At 39.3% G+C, this 27,609-nt stretch overlaps 1 protein-coding gene across 2 annotated transcripts in view; it reads right to left on the reverse strand.

Moving 5' to 3' along the window:
* TAFA4 (TAFA chemokine like family member 4) overlaps positions 1 to 25,515 on the reverse strand; it is a 48,121-nt gene extending 22,606 nt beyond the window's left edge. The window contains exons 1-2 of one of the 2 annotated variants that reach the window (XM_048958040.1): positions 25,436 to 25,515; positions 22,335 to 22,450 (exon numbers count right to left, since the gene is read on the reverse strand). In XM_048958040.1, coding sequence (XP_048813997.1) covers positions 22,335 to 22,450; positions 25,436 to 25,515 — 196 coding nt within the window. Of the gene's footprint in view, positions 1 to 22,334; positions 22,451 to 23,881; positions 24,247 to 25,435 lie in introns of those variants that run through there. The other variant, XM_048958041.1, reaches the window with a different exon arrangement.
* Positions 25,516 to 27,609: the final 2,094 nt, after the last annotated feature.

Genomic DNA, 27,609 nt, shown 5'->3' on the forward strand with positions numbered 1-27,609 from the left:
TCTTAATCTTAAAACATGCATTGCCTCACCTGCAAAATACATTAGCAGAATCACAGCCATCTCCACAAATACATGAGCATGGACAACACACCTTCTGGTATTTCTCTTAATTCAGCGTCCCACCAGAGACAAAGTGGGAAGGACCAACAGGCATTGCTTGTGATAGCTGTTCTACAGAGCAGTGGCAGCTCCATGAAGGCAGGTATTTCTGCAGGAGCAAGGTTCTGGGAACCTACACAAAGGTCAGTTGTATCACTCGTGAATCACAACAGCAGGAGTCACTGACAACTGCACTGGCACCACTGTCAATAATGAGCTGTGAAGCCCCCCACAGGCAACACGACTCACTTGCACAATGGCTGGATGGGTCGTGGAAAAAGACCTCTCCTTCACTCACACCTGTTCATCTGTTATTTTCAAAGTTCCTTAGGACAGTGAGTGTGGTTGCAGCGTGCCACTCACACTGTTTTTCCACTAGCCTTTAAACATGAACAACTCTACTACCTCTTCCTGCCCATGTTCCTCCAGTGCCCATTGCAAAGGACTCATGTCTGGCAGCATCATTGCTGCTCAGCAGGTTGTTCTCAGCAGCAGTGAAATTGGCCAAAATCCATTACTTTTACCCAATCAGCTGAAGACAAGAAAACAGCAGAAATTCTGTCCCCCATCCAGATAAGAAGGAAGGAGACAGTCAGAAAGAAAACCACAGCCACAGCAATTTTTCTTAGGTAGACAAGTACTTAGTAATAACGCCGCAATCCTCAACTAATTTCACACTAACCAGCTATCTGAAGGCACTACCAATCACTACCCAGCAGATCTGGATTAAAAACAATGACTTGGAGGTGAAAGGCTGTGTATCTCATTACTAATCCATTGAGGCTTCCTGTTCTCTTGTGATTGCATCTTGTAATTATTTACAAGTGCTTTCTTTGAGCACAAGAATTTACAAGTCCTTCTTTGCAGCAACTATACACCTTTGGAGTATGTAAAACTGGCCATTTGAGATCAAGCAATATAATTAACTTATTTGTTTCTGCACTACCACTTCTGAGAAGAGAACCCTCAATTGTCAGCAAACTGACAGGCCTGGCTAGACAAGTTTAAATTCTACCTTGACAAGCAGAACATTTAAGGAAAATAATTCAGACATGGACTGCCAGGCTGTAACTTCTTTAATGAAACAGTCTGGCTTTTTTTTTTTTTTTTTTTCTTCTACAAGAATACTTCAATTTCTCTGTTAATAAAAAAAACTCAGTTTTGCCTGAAAAAAGACTACAAAATTTTATTCTTAGGCAGAAAGCATGGCATCATTCAGCATAAAAATGCTGAGAAATAAATGGATTTTCAAGTCTTCTTGTCACTTTATATATGATCTATTGCCTGCAAGTTTCTTGTTTGAATACTTCTAACAGTCATTCAGTTTATACTCATGCATTACCTAAGAAATAAGAAGAAATTTAAATTGAGCTCTCCAACTTGCTTCTGAGAATGTAAATGTAGCAGCACAGAAGTTAAGGAAAAAATTTCCTTTCTGGACAAAGGTTGAGAAAGAATCAAAAGAGGAGAAAGATTTAAGAGATTCTAGAATGACTACAAAATAGTCATGAGTTTAAAACAATAAAATACAGTGAAAGATACATTTTGCTGGCTGTGATAAGGAAGGGTGCACCTAGGATGAGTATTTTTCTTCCTTGTGAAATTGGTGGCAGATCATCCGATGGCCTGAGGTTATCGTAAATATGTACGCTTTGGAAGTGGCCCTTAGCTGCAAAGGTATCTGTCTTCCATAGCATAACCTGAAAATAGTTCACTTCCAAACAGGAAAGCAGATTTTCCATTATCAATGGTGTTCCAAGTAACCTGTGCTCTGAGAAGCTAGAAAAAAATAACAGTGCATTTTGGATCATAACAACTGAAACATAACAAACTTGATCGATGAGCTGAATGTAACCCAGAATTTAATCTGATAGTATATAGAGTATGCCTAACTTCAAATCACACAGAGTGTTGGCTTACAAGGTTCATCACCACAGCTTTAGACCTTCAGATATGGCCTTTAAAACGTCTGACATTTTACTTAAAACATCCTACTTTTAGTGAAAAAAACTTCAGGTAAGCATCAGAACATAACTACATATATTTCTAGAGCTCACAGTTCATAGATATGGGGAGGCTAAATGACATTTCAGCTTCACCTTTTCCCCAGGATCTGTTTTTCACCTTCTGAGGACAAGACCTGAAACCTCACAAAGACGTAAGCAAAGGCAATTCCTCCAAGTATTAAGAGCACAGCTCTGAGGAAGATAACATCCACAAAGACGGACTCAGAGTTACATGCTCTGCACTGGCCAGGGATGGGATGCTCAAAGCAAAGTGTGAAAGTTCTCACACTGATTTCTCTGTTGCCTCTATGTAGAGCCCAGATGGGCCATTGCAGTGTTCTGGTGTTCTCAGTTAGAGGATGACTCCCAGTAAAAAAGCTTGGAAGAGATTTCGAGTATGGCTTCCAAACTGATCACAACAGTTAGGCACCTGAAGGACTGTAATTTAGTATAAACTTAATTCTCTTTCTGAGATCAAGAACCTCACAGATCAACAACAGTAAAAAATCTCAGACCCACAACTCTTTCTCATTAGCTACAAAGCATAACCTTTCCTCCCACCCTTGCAATCTATTCGGAGAGTGAGCTGGGGGTACTTTTGTTTCCAAGGTGCCCTGGCTTCACATTTGTTCTTTAACAAGTTTATTGTAATAATTTTACAATAAAATGAACAGGGTGTGTCAAGGAAGAACGTGGGTACCTCCCTGCTGAGAACCATTCCATTTTTTCAGTTTATACTAATTAAATTTTGCTAACTATTGGACATGAAATAGAACACATTATTTGGCAACAAATTTGACAGTTACTTTCAACGGACTAGAAAATACAGCATCATTTATCTCCTGCAGGAATGTGCTTTGTACACTACAATTAAAAGGTACAGCCTCTTGAAAATCGTAACTCAATTTTCATTTCTTTTTTAATTTAAGGATAGACACATTTTATCCAAAACTTTGGTAATACATATATATGAAAAACACTGACACTGGGTAAGAGAGATTCTTATTTCTTTGGATGCTCCTATCAGCTTAAACGTGAGGGTTTTTTTTAAATGATATATATATATTTTTAAATGTCTATCAAATTACAATATAAATCCCAGCAGAGGAGAGGAAAATTCTTAATCAAGACCATCTAAAGATGAAAATACTATGGTGAAAAAACACATATTTGTGCACAAGGCACACAGGCCATTTATGCAAGCCTACTGTTAGAAGTGGAAAACATCTTCGCAAAACCATGGAACACTGAAAGTCTTGAATTAAAAATGTTCAAGAAGAGCCTGTAGCAAGGATTGAACAGCTTCCAGTTACAGGCAGATAGAAAATGTACTCTAGATTCCCTCAGCAAGCGATCACTCCTTGGGTGTAGAAGCAAATACAACATGGTTTACATCTTACCTTCACCGGTACTGAGCCAAGACAGGCAATTAGGCAAAATGACACTGGACACTGTGAGACCATTTGTTTTTTGTTTACTATACAGTACGATAAAATAGAGACTCTGCAGAAATGAAATCCCTTCCTGGAGGTCTTGGCTTTGCTCATAACTCATTACCCTAGAGACAAGAGAGATCACTGATGTTATTTTAATCTGCTAAGCTGCCTTTGCTCAGCCATATAGTAAGTCTTACAAAACTGTCGAGTAAAAAGAAAAAATCTCTCCCCTGGCAAGACGACCTTGAACTTGAAAGTTTGATTCCACAGCAAGTCAGTCTACTGCAAAATGATTAGTCATAATAGTACAGCACAATAATGCCTTCTATTTTCAAATTTTAAGTTTTGATGAACAGTCAGTGCACATGCAGCAATCCTTGTCACCAATAATTACTGTTTCACAGCAGCTACTCAAAAATTCTCACCAATTAATTAATTCCATTTTGAGAATTTTGGAAACAAACAAGAAATACCGATGTCTTCAAACCACTGTCAGTAGTTGACACATATCTTTGTTCTATCTGAAGGAGCTGCTGTCAAATGGATTGCTTAAAAATGTATCTGAAGTGATTCTATAGAATACTTCAAGGGTGTATTGCAGAAACTTCTGCAAGTGCTAATTCTTGGGGTACTGTTAAGATCTGTACAAATGAAAAACACTCCTCCAATAGCCAAAAGTGACAATTTGAGGTAAGTGCTATTTCTAGATGGCCAACGTTTCAAGGGCTAAAAGAATGTTGAGAATTGCAATTGCATCTAAGAATAAAAATAAAATAAAGCAATTCTTGACTCTTTCAGCAATACACACTAAATATTTAATAAGGGATCCTGGAGCTCAGAAAGGTTTAAGACAGTGTGTTAGAATATTGAACTAATAAGCTCCTTCAGTAAGTCTCTAAATACGTATAGTTAAACACTACCTAGTTTATTTTAATTATTTAACACAGAGACTGAAGGAGGTTAATGTGACCCAGTGGACTTGTTTATGTTGAAAACTATTGCCTCTCCTTACTCAAAAATCTGCATGCTGAGCTGCATCATAGCACAGAGCTACAAGAGAGCAAAACAGGATAGAGGTTTACAGCTGCTTGCTAGCGTCCAAATGACAGCATTTATACCAGGGCACTGACTGCATGAAGGCACAGGTAATAGGCAAGTCAGGCCCATTGACTTCGTTGACAGCACTAGAAAAACTAACATGTGTACATTAGTTGCACACTCCAGAATAGCCTGGATGATGGAAGATTTTCTTGCTAAAATTTAGTTTTATATATCTACAAATCCCCACCTAACATGCAGCTTACAAATCGTAACTGCTGACCAGCTGACTCTCTGCAGACCATGGATGGTGTATCACTTTCATCTTCAGCATTCTCTTCCAGTTAAGTTAATGGAGAAAGCAGCCTTCACTAAGCCACCGAAAACAATGAAGAAAATAAAAAGAAAAAAATACTTGCATTCAAAAAGCCCAAAAGATAAGCATTTAAGAAAAACAAAACAGAAGGAAAAAAAAGCCTCACTTGAGAGAAAATAAAAAGTCCAGTTCTAAGCACTACCAGCTAAGGATCAGTGTATTCACTGTAAAAAGTAAAAAGATTAATAGCTAGCCTTAGTGAAAAATACTATATAAGTATAATATAAGTAAGTGATATAAAGTAATATAAACAAGTGATAGAGGATTTGAGTTTCATTTTTAACTCTGTAACAAGTTTAATAAAAGAAATCTTGTTCAAGAACATTCATTTCCATTTGTCCTCAGGAATATAAACATAAGATGTTGTTTATGTCCCTTCTCATATATGAAATGCAAAACCAAAAGCATCATCCTCAGCATGATGTGTCAAGGAAAAATGTGGCTATTTCAGAGTTCGGAGTCATCTTTTTTTTTTTCTTCAATCCAACATTTATGTAGCAAATGTTATAGATAAAGGAAAAAGCTACGGAAAGAAGAAGGCATGGGATTCTTAGAAAAGGAACAGTTTGGAGCCACCTGCACTGAGGGTGTTTAGATGCATTCAGAGGGAATAAATAATGGACATTTTGCACATAGAAACACCCTGCTGTGCTAGTGCAATCCTATTAGCAAATCAATGCTGAATTGCAGCTCTGTGTCACTCTAGCCTCCGAGATCAAGTGGCTTAAACTGCCCAAACGCCGGGTAAGCACTGTTACTGCAGCAATGGGATCTGCACCCTTTGCCTTCAGACTCTCCCACCACTGTCATCACCTTCCCTATGGATCTCAACAACCAGGGCAGCGACTCTGGTTTGTTTCCAATACAACTCTCATCCCTTGAGTGAAAGGTGCAGCAATTTTAAACCCTTTCTCAGACTGAGGTGCCTAAATTCCAAAGCTGTTGAATTCCAAGCATTTAAATAAGCTGTTTTTGGTATCTTGGACAAAGATTACTGCTCTCCCTGAAAACAAGATTTTCAAACAACACTGAGGTAAACTGATTCCAAAGCCTTCAGACAAGATCAACACTACCTTTAATTACCTAAAATCTTAGTAACAGAAGAATCAGTGGAGCAGAAACAAAGAGAGATGTTTATCCATACAAGAAGAACGCTTACAAATAATTATCGATTCACATGTTTTATCTGAAAATAAACCCAGAGGTACCAGAGCCTTTTTCCTCCCAGTCCTGGATAAAAATAGCACACTTAAGTTTTAATTTTGTTGGCTTATTTTTCCTTTTCTGCAGGATTTTCATTACTGCTTTCCTTTAAAGCTCTCCCAAGACTCAGTTATGCGCCCGGAGAGCTTTTAAAGGAAAAGAGCTTACTTGCCTGGCATCTCTTTCCAGCCTATCTCAGCTCTAATTACAAGGTGAAGATTAAAAAGACAAATTAGTTTTATCATTGCATCCTTGGCCTTTTGGAAGGGAAAAACAAAGCAAAACAAAACAAAACAAAATCAGTGGAGCTTCCAACCTCAGATAAATTGTTGAAGTCAGCAGCTTGTACAGAGTGGGGGGAAGGGGAAGAAAAGATGAAATTCAATTTAAAAAAAAAAAAAGGAAAAAAAATTCACTACAAAGCTTACATGCCTTGTGGCAGTCTTGCTGGAGTACAAAGTTGTACAGCATGCAGGTGACATAATTAGGTCACTGGGGGCAAGGCTTCTTAGAACCATCACATAAATAAATCTATAAAACTTCTCAAATTAGACTTTTTCCAGGTTTCAAAGATAGATATTTCCTTTTTGCTGCCATGGCTCAAAACAGTGACTCTGCAAGAAACTTGGTGTAAGTCCTTCCTGGCAGCACACAGCATTGCAGTTACATGTTCTGGCCAGCTAAATAGTTGCTTTTCATCACTGTTCCACTCTCTGCTTGAAATAATTTAGGGGACACTGCTAAATACATTTTAGAAGTTTGGTGCTGAACACAAAACAAGATTAAAGAGGTGCAATAGACAAGTTGCCACTGGTGTTTCCCTGGCATGCCAGGATGAGGAGTGACATTTCTCATATAATAAAAGTGGATAATAACACTGAAGATCATTGTTTGCTTGGAACTGGCCCAGCAGGTTCAAAAATTTATCAGGGATTCAGGTGACATCTGGAGGGACTGTAAAATTACATACAGCTTGCCCCTTTGAGGAACTTTTAGTCCTTCTGGGACAAGAGATGTTCAAAATGCAAGATGTACACATAGTTCTCATTTTGGAAAGTACAGTTGTACAGAATTAAAATGCCTCACTAAACACAGTCAGACTCAGACACCTCTTGTTCTCTACGATGGTCACAATTCCATTTGCTCTGAAGTTTTTCATAATTAATTCAGAACATGCTGGAGTACTGGATTGACAAGTATTGTAATGCACAAGAGCAAACTGAAATGGAACAGACTAAGGAGAAAGAAGAAACAGCTTGCTCAGGACAAAAAACAAAGTATTGTTCTTGCTGCTGATAGCTAAACCTTATACTTGGGAACAAGACACCAACCAACATCAGGATCTATTTCCTTTCACATAATAATTGCAGCTACATAAATAATTTCATGACTGTATTATATCATTTTCCAATGAGTATATGGTAAATAATTCTAGTGGTTATCTATGCTGTTACCTTAAAACTCCCAAATCCCTTTTTAACTGCCCAATTTCAAAAGGATTTCGTGGGTCTTCCAGCTAGAGTTGCTCTTCTCTCTGTGGATCTTCCATCATCTGTCACTTGGGGCATATACAGCATCATGCCCAAAGGGCCAGTCAGTCAGGAGTTAGATTAATAATGCTAATCAGTTACCTTCTCTTTGTGACACAACTAATCCTAACTAAGAAATCTCCTTATTTTTAAGAAAAAATAAAACAACAAAAACTTCCTTCAGTGAGATTTTTCCTTTGGGCTTTTAAGCTAACCAGATACATCCAACTGCTCTTCCAGATCCATACATTGAATGGATCCAATTTCTATACCATACCATAATACACTCAGCCACCACATATTTCTTGTACTGATAAATTCAGGTTTGTGTCACTATGTTTGCAAGGAAATTGCCAAAATCTTGTTTCAGTCTCAACTGAAGGCCAAACAAGGTCAAGCCTGTTTCTGCTTCAAGTTTGAGTTTTTCCCCAGATAACTTTCCTGACTACACTGTCTTCACATGCTTGCCTAGCACCATCATTAAGACCTGTAGCTGGAATTAAGCCTTTCCTACATAACCAAAAGGAATTACTGTGTAATCGCCACTAACTCTCTAGTCACTGGGTGTCACTGTTAGAGCATTTATAGGCCCTGCTGCACTGTTCTGACCTTTTTCACACTTGCAACATCAATATCTTTACCCACTTAATACCATATTCAGCTCCCCCACTCAATAAAAGTATTGTCTCTTAAACTTTGATGTGAACAAGCATGATGTGCTCAGAAACCCTTCCTGTTGTCATGTCAGCATGCTATTTACTAAGTAATCGTGACTAAAAATATCTACATAAAATCTCAAGATCTAGTTGCAAGTGACCAGAAGTCAAAGAATAAGAAAGCTCTTGTTCTGCTGATCAAGGCTCCACGTAGATACCCAAAAATGTCACCATCGTTAAAATTTTAGTTTTCTGGGACTTTCTCACACTGCAGAGAGAATCTTCTCTATCCAAATCTCTTTTCCCTTACTGTACAGGCTGTGCCCACAGACAGCTAGAAAATACTACACTGAGGAGAACTGCCCACACTTCCATCCCAATGACTGTTAGCGAGCTGGGTCTCATTTAAATGCTGGCACAAACATAAAACATTGCAAGTCCAAGAATAAAATCACAACATTTTCTTCAGAAACGTGTTATGTTATAAAGGCACGGTGCTACACAAAGCGTTGTCACAAATTTTAAGTGACATAATTTAAATGTTGAATAGCCTCAAAAATTAAGAGACTGCTTCAAGTAACATAAAAAAAATGTGGGATTGCTCAAGGTCAAATGCAATTACAAAGCTTGCTAAGATGAAGACAGTTTTTAAAGTAGTGGGAAATTAAATTATTTGTCCAAGCTATCTGGCAGTAAATACCTGCCTGTTTTAATTGCTGTCGATTCAGCCTAATAAATACTGGAAGGGAAATGCTCACTCTCTACATCAGCTCCCTTTCCAGGTAAAGCTCTGCCTGATGTCCACTGGGTTGGTGTCACTGCTGCTGCCTGCACCACACAACGCACACCAGCACATCACTGGCTCACTGGACAACTCAGTCCTACTGGGGCTGCTACAGAAGAATGCATTCTTAGGCACTGGGAAGAGACTGAAAACCAAGCTGTACCTCTGCTGGGCACAGAAAGGAAAACAACAGAAGATTAAGTAAGAAGAAAGTCACATGAAATCTGGAGGAATGTTCCTATTTAGACGGTCCCACTACTCAGTCAAAGGAAAAATAAAATAAAGAAAAATAAAATAAAATAAAATAAAATAAAAATAAAATAAAATAAAAATTAAATTAAGTAAAATAAAATAAAGTAAAATAAAATAAAGTAAAATAAAATAAAATAAAATAAAATAAAATAAAATAAAATAAAATAAAATATGAATATATGGATGCGTTCTGCTGCTGCCACCCTGTGGGAAGGTTGAGTAAAAAGCACTTCAGTAGATCGGTGGTTAACGAGGGCTGAGCCTGAGTCACCGTCAGGCTGATATTTATGCTGCACCTTTTGCTCTCAGTGCTTTCCAAGACAGACTTTTTCAGAGAAAGCAAACTAAAACTGAAGGAGAACCATTGCAACTGCCTGCACCTTCTATGCAAGCGAGCCACCCTGCTGCTTTGACTCATTCCCAGTGCCTATAAAATCACTCCATGGATTTGATCCACTTCAATCCCACAGCTCTTTATCTCTTACTTTGGGGTGTTGATTTTTGGTTGTCCTCTGTGGAGCCAGGAGTTGAACTCGATGATCCTTGTGGCTCCTTTTCAACTAAGGATATTCTAAGATTCCCTAAGATGCTGGAGCTGACACAGAGAGGGTTGGATGGAGCTTTGCAAAATGCAGGATCTCAATTTATAACATTTCAATGTTCAGCTCTTCAAATTGTAGTTAAAAATGAAGTTCAGCACCTATCCTGTTACACTCGTCTGAAGAAGCCTAGTCGCTGCAAATCTGCAGCAATAGGGGTCTAAATGCCTTTCTAAAGTTGGCCTTAAAAGTCCAAATCTGCCTTATTTCAGTACTTGGGAGCTGGGAATACAGATGTTCAAGGTAAAACAAAGAACTCTGATACTCTGCTATCCACTTAGCACCCCCTCATAGGTAACAGAGGGCCTCTGAACTGGTAAACGATAGCATAACATTTTTATTATCAACATCATTAATTGTGGATGACAAAGCAGAGGCAACGACAACAATTTAAAGTCAACTCAAGTTGTGAGGATACAGTCTACAGGGCAATTATTGAAGAAGATAAATTTCTGATGTTTAAGGACTCTCCAGCAAAACACCAACAGACAAGAATTCCTCCAACAAATCAAGCAGAATGGGAGGGAAGTGGGGGGAAGTAGACTGCCTTGTGATGAGGAGAGATGAAAAAGGTAAGCCCAGCTTACCTTTAAAAAGGTAAGCTCAGCAGCCCAGCTGCATAAGCAGCACTCTGCTTTATGAGATGCTGCTCAGATTGACTCTCATTCCTCTACGTCTATTTTTTTCATGTCTCCATAATATTCCCAATAGAATGACTACAAGCAAAATTAACACTGAATGCACAGCATCAAACTGCAGTATGCAGAGCTCTGCCAAACAGCAGTAGTGGCATGGCAGTTAAAGAATGGGATGAAGCTTTCCTTTTGCTGCATGGGAGACAGCAGGTAAACTGTGTAATAAACTCCATCCACCAGTACTGACATTCAAATACACCATCAGAAGAATGAAGGAATCAAAATATCAAAGTTCACATTTCATCTGAGCAAGACACCAATCCTAGGATCCTCTCAGGGCTTAATTTCAGAAGCATTAATTTAAGACAGTTAAGTTTCACCAGCAAGCTGATGTCCTTGATTTGCCACTATACCAAAACACAAAAAGCCCATTTAGTGTTTTTTCTTTTTTCTTTTTTTTTTTGAATGAATTTAAATACTAAAGCCCCAGTAATATGCACACCCATATAAACATTACACAGAAAAATACTTGTGTAGGTAGCATGTAACATGAATAATCTCTGCCTTTGCACACTGCTGTTAGGTTACTGCTCAACCATTTTAAACTCTAACACTTGTTTGGATACAGGACAGCAGAATTAACAGAAGATGTCAATACATTATTTGATCTTTGATTCTAGTCAAGAGGATATGTAATCATTAGCACAGACCTATTTATCTTCCTCTCATTTCATCATCCTGTAATTTAAATGATTTCTGGATTTCATTTGGCTTATCAAGTTCTCAACAACATCATGAGATCCTGTCTCCACAGAAAATGATTTCTGCCTTTCTTCTTCCTTGAAGACTGTCATGTCCTGTTCACTCCATCAATCAGCCTGACATTATCTTCCTTCCACAGAGTGGCAAGCTTAAGTTATCAGATTTATGCAAAAAATAACAAGTAGTTCTCATTGCCCCAGAGATCACTTTGCAATTGGAAGTTGTTCTTTAAACAGAGTTACTCCTATTGAAGCACAGGATTTATTCTTGTGCATTTCATCCTCTCTTCTATTTATATTCATCTATTCATTGCTTAATTCTTTATTTACAGCATGTTACAACATCAATGACTGTTTTTTAAAAAAATACTTCTTACTGAGTTTTAATCAGATACAGAAAAATAGATACAGAGGGAAAAAATAGAATGGCAAGCATTAAAGAAATCCATTAGCACAAAAAGGAATCAAGATCTGGAACGCACACTCACTGTGTGTAAGCTAGTAAAGCTCATCTATCAATACACAGGTTCTAAATACACCACATCACCCAGATAACTCCAAGGACCATCATCTTCCTTTCCAGAATGTTATACATTCTCTCTCAGGACTCGTGTGACCCTGATGGTGTGCAGGGATGTTGTCATCTCCTCACCTCAGAGGGAAGGACTCCACTTCTCTTCCCCATACCCACGTGCAAGTGGCAAATCAGTCCTCAGTGAACATGCTAATAAGAGCAGTAACAATTAGCAATATCTCATCACATCCATCTGCTGAGACTGCCACAAAAATGCCATCTTTCCACTGCCTGTCTCCTGACTGAATTCATCATTTCACAACACGCAGTTTTTCCTTGGTCAAGAAATGACCTTGCTATTACTATTTATTACTTAATGGATCTCGGTCTGAAAGCCCACGTCATAGTCTATAATAAAATACAGCAAGCAGAACTTCGCCCACTTTAAGAGTAGAGCATTTAGCATTCAACACAAAACGTTAATAATATTTCAAAAGTGCCATTTCTTCTCATGAACTTTTGACCAGCTTAGCTAATGGATTCAGAACTAAGAAGTATTGAAAATAATTTTGGGAAAGAGCTTGCCAGACACTTGTCAGCTTTCAAATGTTTTTCACTGTAGCTGGCCAAAACAGTGCAATGATGTTATTTAAGTGCCATACTCTGTTGTTTGCATAAATAAAACTCTGTAAGTACCAGCCCAGCTGCCAAGTCCCAGGCAAGTCGATCTAAATGTAACCCCAGCACCATTTTGCAACTAAGACAAATTTGTTCCTAAGACCTGGTGTGGTGGTTTCAGCCCCCCATCTGTTAAATGAAAGTGATCACACTTTGCATGCAAAGCGCCTCGTGTTCCTCTGACAAACACCTTGCATCACTTTGACTGCAGCCTGGCTGACACTGGCTGAGGAACTCCAGCACACTGCAGTTTATTTGCACTGAAGCACTTGGGACAGAGGCCTTTGTTTTTTTGTCGAAAGGCAATACAAAAGAAAAATTGGAATGAATTTGAAAAGAAAAAAAAAAACCAGAACATCACTGTATTCAGGCTACAGCATATTCAAGCTTTGATTCTGATCCAGAGTTCACTTAACCCAAATCCCTCGATACTGAGGAAGGGCTGAGAAGTCAGGAAAATGCTTTCTGCACTCACTGTTGGGTTAGATTTGTTCCCTGAAAGAGGACATGTTCTCACAGCAAGCCCTCTTTTCTCTCCAACTTGGCAGAAACCACCGTGCTATACAGCCTGGATGTTTCTAGACTTTAGCATAACACAATTATTTGTCAGTTGTAGACTAATTATTCCTGTTCCATGCTTGGGGACTGTGGCATCCCTTGCAGAAAATGGCATTTTGCTGAGGACAGCGATTTCACTTCATTTCTAAAAAAAAAATGGGGAGGCAAAGTTGTGGATCAGCACAATTTCAATTCTTTAACTAAAGCAGGATGCACCCAGACAATATTTGAGGACCTTTTTCTACATCCCAACCATTTTAGATGAGAAATTTTATGATTTCTGTTTGGGCTATTTGTTTGCAGTTGGAAGAATACCAGCATCTGCTGAAAGGAGTGAATAGACAGAAATCATTAGCATAAACACAGCTTGGTCCAGACACTCATACTGCTGGTGTGATTTATGCCAACAGACATAATTTGCACTTTGTTCAAATTATATCCTGACTTGATTTTCATACTTCCAGTAAATTTTATTTTCTACAGATTATCTAGGAATACCTAAGAATAGAAGCAAACATCACAGTCAATATAGATATCTTCCTATTTGGCCTTTCTTTGAAGAGAACACCTCCCCAAAATAGTAAGTCATGAGAGGACAGTCACCATTCCTGTGGGTGACCAGTTATTTACTGTCCCTCATTAAATAATAATAATAAAAATGTGCCTGTGCACTTATTGCTTATTCATGAAATGAGATAATATGCTTCCTTAAATTACAGTGTCTCAATACACATTTTATTATACCAGGAGCAGACTGTGCAAAGGACATCACTGGGACAAGAGCAAAGAATGTGTCAGAAAGCCTTGATACTTTCAAATTCTTTTGTGCAGGGAATGTTATTAAAGAGCTTTCTATGCCTGTTTTCCCTGGACATACATATTTTCATTATCTTTTTCAAGCAATATTCTCTTTCATTGTACTGTGCATTTTGGACCAGGAAGAGCACTGGATCCAACCTGGTACTTTACAATGGGCATAGTTACAAATGAGGGGTTTGCATGCTGTTCTTCTTTTCCCTTTGCAATGTTAGCTGCTGAACACCACTTGTGCTGGAGCCAAGCATGCTACCACCACCCTAGGCCCAATGTACTCTCACCTTCGTGATCCATCCAGTGATGATTCAGAGGCATTGTGAAGGAGAAAGCTCAGCATGATCTTTATTCACTTCTATTTCTTGCTATACAGAAGGAAATCTCTCAAAGAAAAAAGGAAATAGAGAAAAAAGGATACAGAGAGCAGAAGAGACACTACAGTTTTTCACCCAGCCAGAAAATAAAATGCATGGGAAAGACTGCCTCGATACACTTCAATTCCATTCATTTGTGCTAATCAAGAATCAACAGACAACAGGAAACTCAGTCAGCTGCAGGCAACACCTTGCAAATACCTGCTAACACAACCATGATCTGTTACATACCAGTCATGATGCTCCACCCCAGAAGTGTAACACCGAGCCACTGTGCAACAATTTGTTCACTGTACAAAAATGAATTACTTAATTTTAAAAAGACAGTGAAAGAAAGCTGTTCTAAAATATTCACTGCATCTTTCGATGCTACTTTAAGGAGACTGAGGTGCAAAAACTAATGAGACAACTGTAATCAAGAAGATGTAAGCAGCAAATAAAAGCTGAGAGTAAACCTCGCACATGCTTATCTGGACACCATCTCTTAGAACATTCAGATAAGTAAAAAAGACAGTGACCATCATTGGACCATAAGTCACGTGAATGATGTCCATTTTAGAAACAAGAGTGGGAATAAAGAAAGGGGAAAAAAGATAAAGGCAGGTCAAACAGTAAGAAATAGAAATGTTGATCCTTGAATTTTCTGCTCATAACTTCTGTTATTGGCAAGGTATCATTAATGATTGCCTCCCTGGTAGACAATGAATGTCAGGTGAAGCATCAGTTTGTGTGCTGACATACAGCATGTTCAGTGTGATGAGGAGGGATCACCCTGCTGAACCCTGTAAGACATCTTTAATCTCCTGATTTAGAATCTGTTGTCCTCCACTAGTTGTCATTCTCCTGAAAGAACGCTGTCAAACAATGAAAAAGAGGCAACTGCAGCAAAGGGATAAGAGGCAGCAATTTAATTATTCATTTTTTAAGAAAATCCATTGCCAGTTTCTTCCACAATTAAACATTATTTTGTTTCCAAGACGGTTGGGAAGCATCTCAAGTCCTCAGCCACACCACAGACTTCCAAATGTAAACCAAGCAGCAGCCATTTTGCAGGGGAAATAAATACACCTGGCATGAGAACAGAGCTGAGATCTTTACATAATCTTAGTGGACAAGGCACTGGTGAGGTCAAACATGACAACCAATTTCCTGCTTTTAAGTACTTGACTATTTAAAGCCTGTGCAGTCACTCATTTGAAATGGAACTCTCCAGTAGCACAAGGCCTTACAATTACATTAAAATTGGACTTGAAGTCTGGGACAGGCTCTGTGCTGCTATTACAACTAATGTGATTGTAAGGCTGTGACAACGCAACCCGTGCAGTAAGCGCAGGCATGTCGATCGATAGCTGAACGGACCCTAAAGCAATTTCCATCCCTCAAAATGGCAGTGATTTGCAAAACGCTGAATGATGAATTCAGTAAGAATTTTATTAACGCTCAAGCGTTAATAAAATCATAACTATGAAGTCTGACTTTTCTTTTGGGACCAAACACCATATGACGTATCTGGAGCAGGCTGGAAACTAAATCACAGAAGAAACACAAACTCCCCATTCAGTTTGGTCAGGACTTCCATCTTAAACAAGTCTTTCAATCAATTCTGAGAAAGGAATTCAATGCAAGTCCTTTACATTTCAATCTATTGCCTTCATCACTCAAACATCAACCTTCCCAAGGACTCAGCATGTTGACCTCCATGTAAACCCAGAGCACAGCTCCTCAGTAGAACATGCTCCACTTCCCATTGCATCACTATACTCACCTGAACACTGAGCACAAGATGCCTTCCATCCTACTTGCAGATTTCTACTCCTTTCTCCCAACACTGGTACAAGCACATGCACTTGAAGTACAGTACTTTTTTGTAATATAAGTTCTAAGTCTGGGGGAGGTGAATGAAAAAAAAAAGGAAGAAAGAAAGATAAAGAGCAAACAAAGCTTGCTTGGTTAGAATTGTGGACAATGGAATGTGAAGGTTACCATTTCTACACGTAGAGACTATATAAAAAATAATGCTGCCACTGTAAGATGAATAAAATAAAGATAGTATTTTCACAAGCTTTCCCCCAAAGTTTTAGAATCTGGTCACCCTGATATTGCTAGAAACAGCTTGGTTTTGGCCTCCTGCTTCACACTGATACAATGGACTTAACATTTTTTTGTTGAGACTGGATCTTCCAAAAAGTCTCTCTTCTTTTTGCTATATATTACTGCTTCCTTTTTTTTTTTCCTTTATTTTTTCTGTAACATGATGAAGTACAATACCAATAAGTAAACATTCTTCACCTCATCAGTACTTTTTTCCCACAGCTCCCTGGGATAAACTTTTTATAAAAGACTATAAAAGACTGAATTAACACTGAATTTCTCTTTGCTGGCAGCCTCTATGCACACATGGATTTTGAAGAAGACCATCATATATACAGCAAGTTCTCATCGTTATTTAAAACTCCTTCTTCACCCCTCGACCCCAAATAAAGGTTCAATTCTTCCTCTTTTTTCCCCCCTCAAAAATACACCAGCAAACATCATGCAGAAAACTCCATCTCATTCTGTCTCAAAGGGATCCTATTGCTCAACTGAATTGCTTTCCCTACCCTATTACTTGAGATCACAGCCAGGGCTGTATGTTGTAGCTACCCTATATTTAGAAACTGGGTAATAAAACACATAAATAACACACTGAATAAAACATTAAGACATAAAAGGAGCTAAACAGCACAAAAGGCTAAAGCTTATTGTGCACTAACCACATCTGACCCATTGAAATACAAAAGACACATAACTCTAATTAGCAAAATGCACCGTTGTGACTTAAATCACGAGACAGCAAGTGTGCTGTCTGTCTGCAGCTGTGCACTGGAGTCCTTTTCACAGCCTTGCAGGGCCCTCTGGTGGAACTGGGAACCAAACCCCTAGCAATCTGACAGCACTGTTAGAATGAACGATATTCCAGCCCAAAAACAAGGGGACAATCAGAACCCTGCTTTTCCCTTTTTCCCTTGAAAGTAGCAGTATTTCTAACATAAAGTTGCATCTTCCAGCTAGCCTTCAATTAAAGTAGATTAAGCCCTGGAGCCAATGTAAAAGAGAAGTTTTTCTACTTGACTCTATCAGGGCTCAATTTTACTCAGAAAGTCTTTAAAGCTGTGAAAAGCTGCAACTGATGAGGAACAACCCTGTCTGCTGCCAGACCGCCTGAAACCAAAAGCCCGACCAAAAGGTATTAACAAGACTGAATTCCAGTTGACATCTCATATTCAGAGAAAAGAAGAAAAAAAAAAAAAAAAAAAAAGCAGATCCTGAGAGCCCTGCAGACCAAAACAACTGCAGTCAATGGTAGAACTCTGACCCAGGCCTATGAACATAGAATATTTGCCATTACCAAGTGACAAGCAGACTGCTTCTGCGAGAAACAAGTGTTGGATTGTCCCACTGGTAGGCTAGATCAGAGAGCAATTAAAGACAGATAGAAAATCAGAAACAGAAACATTCTAAAAAGACTGCCTTCTCTAACCAACAGCAAGGGAAGAACAGGAGCAGCAGAGAGGAGAGCCTTTGTTTTCTGCATCAAAGGCACAACTGCATAACTCAAATGATGAGCTGAGTCCCATGCATCAGCCTCATCCAGTTCAGGCATCAGTCAGAAGGGCACAAAGGAAAATGATCATGGGAGCCCAGAATATTATCTCAGATCCCTGTGCAGATCCTGTACAGCCAATCAACAAAAGAAGCCCATCTTTTACACACAGTTAAAAAATTGAAACCCCTGGTCCTCTGAACAACAGCCAAGACAGCATCCTGGTTGCAGGAGATTGCATCTAAGATGCCAAGCAGCAAATTAGATTTTCTGCTGCATTTCACTAAGCAAAGAGGTAGAGTTTTCAGCACCTCAGGCTGCTGCTAATTCCCTTATGAATCCACTTCCCAATCTCCACGGTCATGCACATTTGACTTGCCATTGCAATTTTCAACAAGACTTCTCTCACTGAACCTCTGATAACCTTGTAAATTAATCCATCTGCAGAGCAATGGGAAATAAACTCTGTGAAGTTACTATTCATTCTTCCAGTTGGCAAGAAGACCAAGCTGTCCCAGTGAACTCAAACAGAGTGATTTATCCCTATGCTCTGCATCATCCTATATCTGTGGGAAGCAAGCAGATTATTAGGGCAGAACTCTTCACTTGAAATCACAAAGAAAAAAGAAAGTGAACCAAGTAAGACAGTTCAGAGTCAAATTTGGCCCTACAGATGTATATTAAGCATATGGTTTCCAGGTGCATTCGTAATGGATTCTCCAAAATCTGGAACCTTCAGCAAGCAGAAGGAGGCTGAAAGTATTTCAGGTAGAAATCTTCACATCAAAATAAAATGCAGCAGCCCCAAAAAAGCCAAGCTGCACTGGTTAATCACAACAGAAACTGTTCAGCTGGTTATACCAATCAACAAGCTACAAGTCCAGCCCCCAAGTGAGATGACCAGAGGAAGTGTCTATTCAATGTTTCATCATTTGTGGATCCTGACTTACAGCAGTGAGGTGGAAACAAATCTCTGGTACTAAAGGTACATTGCTTCATTCAGCACAGCACAGAATTGATAGTTATCCTGGTCTCAGTTAGGAACTCTGGGAGCTTGAAATACTGCCTCATTCTAAATAGCTGTGGTAAGGTTGGTGCTCAGCCATTGTCAGTGCAAAAGACAAGCTCTTCAACAGGGTACTTCACAGCAATGAAATCAGATGAATGTTATGAATTATCTTTTCTCCACAGATAGAGAGGGAGCCTGCTGAAATAATCTGCATAAGCAGCATCTTCAGTGATGTAACGATAATGAGAAGGAACATCTCCCCTTTACCTTTTGCCTAGTTAATTTTGTCAGTCAAAACTATTGCACCATTCAAACGGAAGATAGGTTGAGGCCTTCAAGCTGGATTCAAGATCCAAACTTCTTCAAAGAAATGACAGAATTGGCTTGCTAGATTGAACAGGGCTCTTTCTCCACTAAGAGTTATTTGATGGCAGCAAATATATTGCAGAACAAAAGAACAGGCCTGCCTTGTCCTACACTTTATTACAGTGATGAGGCCCTTTTTGTCAAAGGGACTGCTCAATGCCATTGTCTCTCACTTTTCAGCAGCAGGATTGTTTCTGGGTCCTTAAAGATCTAGCCTCTGTTCCTGTCTGAATATTATGGAGACAGCTGTCAAATGTCATTCTTTCAAGTGCCATCTAAAACAACCAAAGTCAATATGTGTCTTTTCCTGGATTAGACTCCTTAAAAATTGCAGTATTTTGCAAAGAAAAAAAGTCAATCCCACTTTTCAGCTTAAATTCTATTGTCTGCCCTTGGCTAATAAACTTTCCTAGATGTCATGAGTAAGCACTTTTTCTAAAAGAGACTAGTGATCCCAAATACAGACTGAAACACATGGGTTTTCAGGGGCAAATAACACATTCTTAAAAACAAGTTCCTCTTAAAGTATCACAAGCTAGGTGCTATCACAGCCAAAAAAAGATGATGCTGGGAAATGCAGGCCCCATCATGAGGGCCTTCCAAATGCTCAGTGATGCCATGCATCAGATAAGGGAGACAGGGAATCAAAAATGGGGTGACTTGCATCTGAAACATAGAATCAATTTGGGATGGGGGTCACTTCAGTGTATGCATGAGAGAAGCTCATGTCCAGGGAAGAATACAACACGTGTCTAAAAAGGTGCAAAAAAGCTCCAGCCTCGAGGCATTCTGTTTGAAGAAGAAAGAGCTCTATGATCTGACCATACTACTATGCAGAACCTTTCTTTAGCCTACCAGAGAAAGCACTGTAAGAAAATTTGCTTAACAGTTGAGAACCTCAATTATGTTTTATAATACTTCTTTGATGAAGGGAAAAAATCCTTAGTGTCAGTTAAAAGAACGCAGTCAAGCATTCTGAAATGTTGTGTTAAAAGTTTGCCAAAATTTACATGACACATAATGAGCATTCATCGTATGAGCCCACAACAGGGGATCACTGCTGCCTTATTACATGTATTTCCCCTAGGTACACATGCAAAGTGCATCTTAACAAGAGAAAAACAACATTTCTTTTTGCAAGACCCTTCCCTGAATGACAAAAGGAATTTCAATGGTTTAATCAGCTACAAAACGTGCCGATAAGCAACAGTTCTTTATAGGAAGGGTCAAGAATGCCTAATTAACTTGGCATTGTATGTAGACCCTTCTCTTTAGTGAAGTGATTCAGTTACCGTAACAGCTACCTGTAAGAAGGTAATACAAATCATCTTGTATTCACTGGAAAACCTTATAGGCTTTCGCTTAGACTTCTGTATTTCTCCATGACCCATGACTGCATCATATGGCAAACACACTTCACTACATGGGAAAAGCATCTACCAGGCAAAGTAGTTTTCAATTCTTTTGGTATTTTGTCAGTAACTTTAACACCCTTACTGCTGGTTTATAGCAGTATATCTTTTTGGCCAGATCTCCTTCAACAGTGAGATGTCAAACTCCCAAAAGAAAGTAGTGGGCTGGAATCCATTTTCAGTGGCTTCAATCATATGGTGTTCATAAAAAAAAAAAACCTGCCAGTAAACCATATCAGTCCATGCTTTAAACAAAACTCGAGGGATTTTTTCCCTGATAAGACGACTAAATTTAAATAGAACTTGAATGAAGCAGTAGGCTCATGCTGGATGGGCAGTGCCAAATGACACATCTGAGCATGGTACAAATGCTCTACAGCACCATGGAACACAGCAGTTGGTGATAAAGCAAGGCCAAGAGGTATTCTGTGCAGTTGTTAGATACACACATGGCTAACGTGCCGTGAGTGCATAGACAGACACAGCAGCTCTACGTAGGTCAAATTCATTGGGGTGCACCAGGATTTTCAATTTTTTTGGCAAGCACACGAGGATCCTTCAGCTCTTACCTAGACAATCACCAGAAGCAGCCAGGAAAGAGCTCAACAGGTTGTCTCATCTGGAGAATGAGCACTCAAGCAAAAGTACCTTCACTTCCTAGTGCTGAGCTGAAGTGTATGTTAACATTACACGTGGACCCATGAGAACGTGATTCAGAGTTAAAACATTACATGCATTAATGGCAATACACCTGATTTAAGAATGTGACTATAACAAATAGGAAGCAGAAATCCCCAGGCCAGCACAACTCTAACTACAGTACTGAGAGCTCACTCTTCTCATCACGTGGGTGCAGCCAGGATTTTGAGCTCTCCTAAAATCAGAATTCACTGGTACTACTGTGTTAGCTTTACCTTTCTTGCTTCTGGGATCAAAGGTGATACAGGGCATTAGCACTGGTACATCTATATGCCTTTCTGCAGTGAGGCTGGGTTCTCTGCACAGTCCCAGCACAAACACATTGCTTCCAAGATCCAGTCTTGTATCAATTCACAAAGCCAACCCAGCTTGTTCTGAGCTTTTTCTGCCATTTATAGATACTTACACTGTTCTTGGTAGATCTATCTCGCTAGAATTTAAATGCATTCCTTTAAATGCAATTATTTTTGCTTTACTCTGCAGGAAAAAAACGTAGCATATGACAAGATGAACTAAACCACAGTCCATATCTGTGTTACTCTGTGAAAGAACTGGCTCACACAGTCTTAGAGCTTTGATTTATTGCTCACCAAAGCCAAGGATACCATTAGAAACTCTCCTGGTAAGGACTAGATTAGGAGGGGGAAGATAAAGATACATTTCAGAGTTGTTAAAAAAATAAAATAAATTAATTAATTAAAAAACTGAAGTCCCAGCAGTCTTGAAGCTCACCAGAAAAAAATTTGGAGGGATTTCACTTCAAAAAATTGCTAGAAACTCCATGAATTTTTACAGTAACATGTTTTGTCGCTGCTGTATTTTTAACCCGTTGCACTGATTGTAACACGCTGTCAACAGCCTCATCAGTTATCCACTGCTAAAAAGTGGGCCCTAACATCCTGCAAGTGGTATTAATTGGTCTCAGTAGCACATAATGAGTTCAAACACTCCTACCTGTGTGTCCCCGGGGATGGTGGCTAGAGGCGGACAACAATTTACAGCAGACCATTAACACATAGACCAGAAAAAGCCAGTCAGATAGAAGCATTGATTTGGCACAGAATCTCATCCTGGAGGCAGAAAAGGAAGAAGATGAGTGAAAGAACAACGTGGGTAGGGAATAACATAAAAACCAGTGCTGGAAAGAAAACTCTGTGAAGATACTGAAGAATAACAAATAAGGCAGCACTGACAAAAACCACTTTCACAGTTTGGCTGAAATCAATTCATTTTTTAAGTATGCTTTACCAATAGAAGAAACGCGATGGCTGTCACACATCAGATTACCATACATCTATTTGTAACAACACCACACAACTGCAGTACATCTTGGGCGGCGTTGTTTTTTGGTTAAGGTCCATCCACAAAACTTCAATATGCATACTGATAACAGCCCTTGCCTCAAAATCATAGAAACACCACAGTACAATGTCATCTGTATTTAACACCCCTTCGGGTCTATTTGCTAAGGGCACCAACAGCAGGTAGGCATGTACAGAGTGGCTCTATCTCTCAAGTTCACATTATCTGCTGGCTTTCCTGGACATCACTAGGCTTGCTAAGGGTTAAACAGTCATGAAACCATCACCTGAGCCAAATACACAAGGTCTCACTACTCTGTCAGTGTTAGAAACTATTTCAGAAAACAGTTGCTTAACAGAAGGCAGATGTTGTTAGTCTTATTTATAGGAGCGATAGAAACACAGACACAAATCCCCAGTAATTTTGCTGCAAATATCTGCAATTAAATCCTTCAATAGCTTATGTTATGCCATTCATCATATAGAAAGTTAATCTGATCATTTTCTTAAACTCAATTATGGTGATGTATTACTCGTGCAACACATAAATGTGCATTATGCACTTGAACTCCTAGATGTAACATTTCCCACTTTCAGAAAATGCTGTAAGCAGGAATACATCAAATTAATTAAAGGCAAATCACAGATTTGCATAAACTGAACTAAATACTGCTTTCATAGCAGCGTTAGTCTGTAGTTAATCAGCATGCTGGGATTTGGACAAGCCTATCACAAGCATTTTTATTTGCACCAAGAAGTCCTTTGAGAACTTTTCCCTGCAGATTCGAGTTCTGATTCCTCCAGGTACATTCTGAATTATTTTTTTTTACACCTATATATCTTTATAATACCTGAAACTGTTCAACTAATCAGATAACTCAAGTGCTGAACAGCCTGATAATTTGAAAATAAATAAATAAAATTAAAACAATCCCATGCCTTAGCTTAGTCTATGGCAGGCAGGTTTTAAATCCAGTAACCATCTGCCAGTGAAAATAAAGCAGATCTCACATTTTCTCATTTGAAAGTGCTTGCCCGATTTTCCTTTTTGCTCATCACAAGACAACGCTGTTCTCTCAACATGTATTAATGAGAACATTGATGAGGCTCAAGTAATTCAGAAATGCACTTCTTCATATCAAACGTTAAGAGGCCAGAAACCTGCTGCAAATATATTTTAGCAACAATCACTATTTGTACCTGCTGGTTTGGGATTCCTTTGTTTTTAATCAAGGAATTGTTCTCCCCCCTTCAGCTGTCCTTGTAGTCTTCAGCCCATCATTATATATATATATTTTTAAAAGCTTCACATTTATTGTAAAATAACACAGAATCTTAAAGAAAAAAATAAATAAGCCATATTTTAAGGATTGATTTGGGAAAAATATAGATATTAAACTATGTTAAGAAGATGCTCTGTTTTGAAATCAATTGAAGAAGAAACAGATTCTTCATTAACAGTGTGTGAAACTCTTCTGTAAGCATGAATCAACCAATCAAGAGACAAAAGCTCCAGTGCTCCTTATCAATCCTAGAAGTATCCTCTTACAGAGCATCCTAAGCTAATTCACAGCAGTTACACTTCAGCTGATAACCATGGGCCTAATTCACCTGCACCCAGCTGAACCACAGGAGGCCAGCACAGCTAACGGGGCTGAGTGAGAGTGAAGGCACACGTGTTGTTATTGCTGTTGATCTTCACCTGGGTAAACTGCACAGCAGGTATTTACATCAATCTACCGTTTCAGAGTTCAGTCCCCAGATTTTCCCCAGATAATGACAGTAATGCCACGCTATTGAGGAGAGAGCTGAATTTAACCATTTAACCATTGTTTTCTGTCTCCTCTTATGACAACAGTAACACATGGCTTGTACCCTGTGCACCAGTACCTCTGAATAGGAAGCCAGGATTTACTCATCTTGCTCATCAACTCTCTGCTGCCCTAAACCCAAACACAGAAATTTGACCCAGGTATCAGTGGACATCCCAGGTCTGGTGTCACTCTGTAGTAATGTAATGAAGATAGGGACCTTCCTTCAGGTTTCCTAAGGTGTTACTAAAAGCAGGATTTAACCCTTGAAAGTAAATACTATAGACAGAAATTCTGAGCGTGTCATTTCTGGTGTGACTTGACAAATGGGACAGATATTTGGCCTCAAATCATGCACTGGCTGCTCAACAGCTCCTTTTTCAGAATGTAAGTGGATCCAGGTGTTCCCACCATTCCCATTAGAGGAGCGAGCCCAGGCTCAGTGGAAATGTGAGCTGACATCATTTCAAAGCTTTCCCATGTTATGAAAGTCTGACTGCATTGAAACCAGGACCCTGATGTTAGATAGGTAATGGGAAACAAGGTTCAATTAGCATAACAGAGTGAACTTAATCTTGAGTATGTTCATTTGAGTTCAGAAATAAGTGAATCACTAAAAAACATCCATACAGTTATATCCAAGCTGAGAGGCTGCTAAAACCATTCAGTGTCACTAAAACGATACAACACTTGCAGACTTCAGGTAGACAGGATACAAGTCTTCAGCCCACTAATATAGAGGAATACAGGGTGATCTTTAACAAGAGAAGGGATGGATGAAATTTGGCAGACAGATGCAACAAGGGGTGCTGGGCCCTTCAGCGTCAGAGGGCTGCCACTCTCAGAAATGTCAAGCCTTAGCTCTCTCGGATTCAAGTGCATAGTGTTGCTAACCACAACAGCAAATCTTCAGTGTCATTTGAAAGCTAAAAAGCACTCTTACCTTGGGGACTTTGCAAGAATTTTGTTCCAGTCAAACACAATTATTTCAGTGTGTTTTTCATAGTTATTCCAGATTCCCATTTGCGGCTGCAGATAAGCCTTTCTGCATTTCAGAACGTTCTCTTCACTTTGGGGACCTACAAAGAAAGCCATATTACACTGCAATTAACAACTAGAATGATGCTGTGAAATAGATCTTTGTTATCAAAATCGTTGCTTCACAGTGCCATCTACAGTACAACCCGATGCCAAAGGCAGCAAACGCTGCTCTTCTCACTTGTTTAAAAGAACACAGGGAGAACTGTGTGGAGACAGCTGTGAAATACCACTACATTAACTACATTTAGGCTGGATGTGGCTCTGGGCAGCCTGGTCTGGTGGTTGGCTACCCTGCACGTAGCAGGGGGGGTGAAACTAGATAATCATGATGGTCCTTTTCAACCCAGGCCATTCTATGTTTCTATGATTAACAAAAGGCAGAGTTTGCTCCACTGAAAATTATACACACAAGGCATGCTGCTTACTGTGGGCTGACAATCAAGTGTCCTCTCTCCGCACAAATGCCATGGGAGCTGTTAGATTGTGGAAGGACACTGCCAAGGTGCAAACAGACTTCCACACGATTGCTCAAAACCTCCAACAAATTGGATAAGAGGTTATTAAATGCGGAGTGAAATCCTTCACCATATTCATAAAGGTTTGGCCAAGGCCCCTGAAGTCCAGCCCCGTCAGGAGCAGAGAGGGTCCACAGGGCTGCATCCATGGGATCACGTCTGTGTGATCAATGTTTTTCTGCTCCCACTGATGCTTTTGGTTCTACTTGCACCATATTCAGGCCAAGCCCATCTGCACCCAGAAGCTACATTTCCAAGTCATTATATGAAGATAGCTTTCTAGCACTAGTGACACGCATTCCACTGAATAACGAGCTCAAACACTCCAATTCATAGGCAGCCAAGTCTCTTTGCTTTTATTGTTTATATTCGTTCTCTCACTTCTATCCCTGGGCTCAACTTGACCTTCTGTTATTGGAAACAAGACACAATGTAATTTGTGAGAGTAATAATAATGTGGTCTCCCCTGACGGAGTGATCACAATAAACTTTTCCCGTGTTCTCCCACCACTCCTTTCATTTCAGTAGTCCTTTGATCAATAGGAAACCCACTTTTTAAGAAACACAAAATTACATTAACACACACTGGGGGCAGAAAAGTCAGTAAGCAGACATCTTCCAGGAGCTTAGGACAGGAATGGCACTGGCTCAACACACTCCATTTCTTCCTGCTCAGAACACAATGAGAAAACAGCAAACACTGGAATTAAAGCGGTACCAGGCCAACAATCCATAATTAACCACATTTTACTCCGTCTCAATCCTCAAATGTGGAGTTTCAGAGTGAGCCAAAGTCGCAGTGCAGCAGTTCAAATCAAAACATAACATGGGCAAAAAGATGTCTTAAGGCAAGCATTATATCAAGCCTTTCTTGTTAGTAGTTCTTAAGCACATAAAATATTAAAAAATAAAAAAAAAAATCAGTGTGCTTCCAAAGGCTTACTGAGAAGAAAAGCACGCAAGCAGGCTTTTCAATACAGTATTGAAAGACTGAAGTGCGGCGTGGTACATTTTTACCCATTTCATAATAGAACAGATAAATATATCCTCACAGTGCTCTTGCACGAATCAATACCTCCATACACCAAATTAGGTTTTGGCGCTTCTTTGCTCTGTAATTTTTACCAGAGAGAAGGAAGAAGAACTTGAGATGCACCTACAGGTAAATACTAACTTCAGTGTCACCAAAGACACGTTAAACACTGGGTAGAGACAGGGAAGTACTGGTTATCCAACTCATTCCAATTAGAGGGATACAGCAAAAGAGACGGATAATATTGCATATCCAGGGCATTCTGATGCCTTGCAGGCACTGTGTATTTCTTTTGACAGAATAAGACAGCATTCTAAAGTAAGTACTCTTCCCACCAATATTTACATGTTGCAAAATGCCTCTTACAGCCACTTTCTGCAAAGGATGAATTACCAAACCTTTTTAAGCCATCTCTTATAATAAGCTATTCAATAATTTAGACAACCTCCATCCATTAAATATTCAGAAAGCCCTAATTCCTCCATTCTCTCTGACTCCTGACGGGGGGGGGGGGAGAGGGCAGTCAGG

This window comes from Lagopus muta, chromosome 11, assembly GCF_023343835.1.
Source record: "Lagopus muta isolate bLagMut1 chromosome 11, bLagMut1 primary, whole genome shotgun sequence".
NCBI lineage: Eukaryota > Metazoa > Chordata > Aves > Galliformes > Phasianidae > Lagopus > Lagopus muta.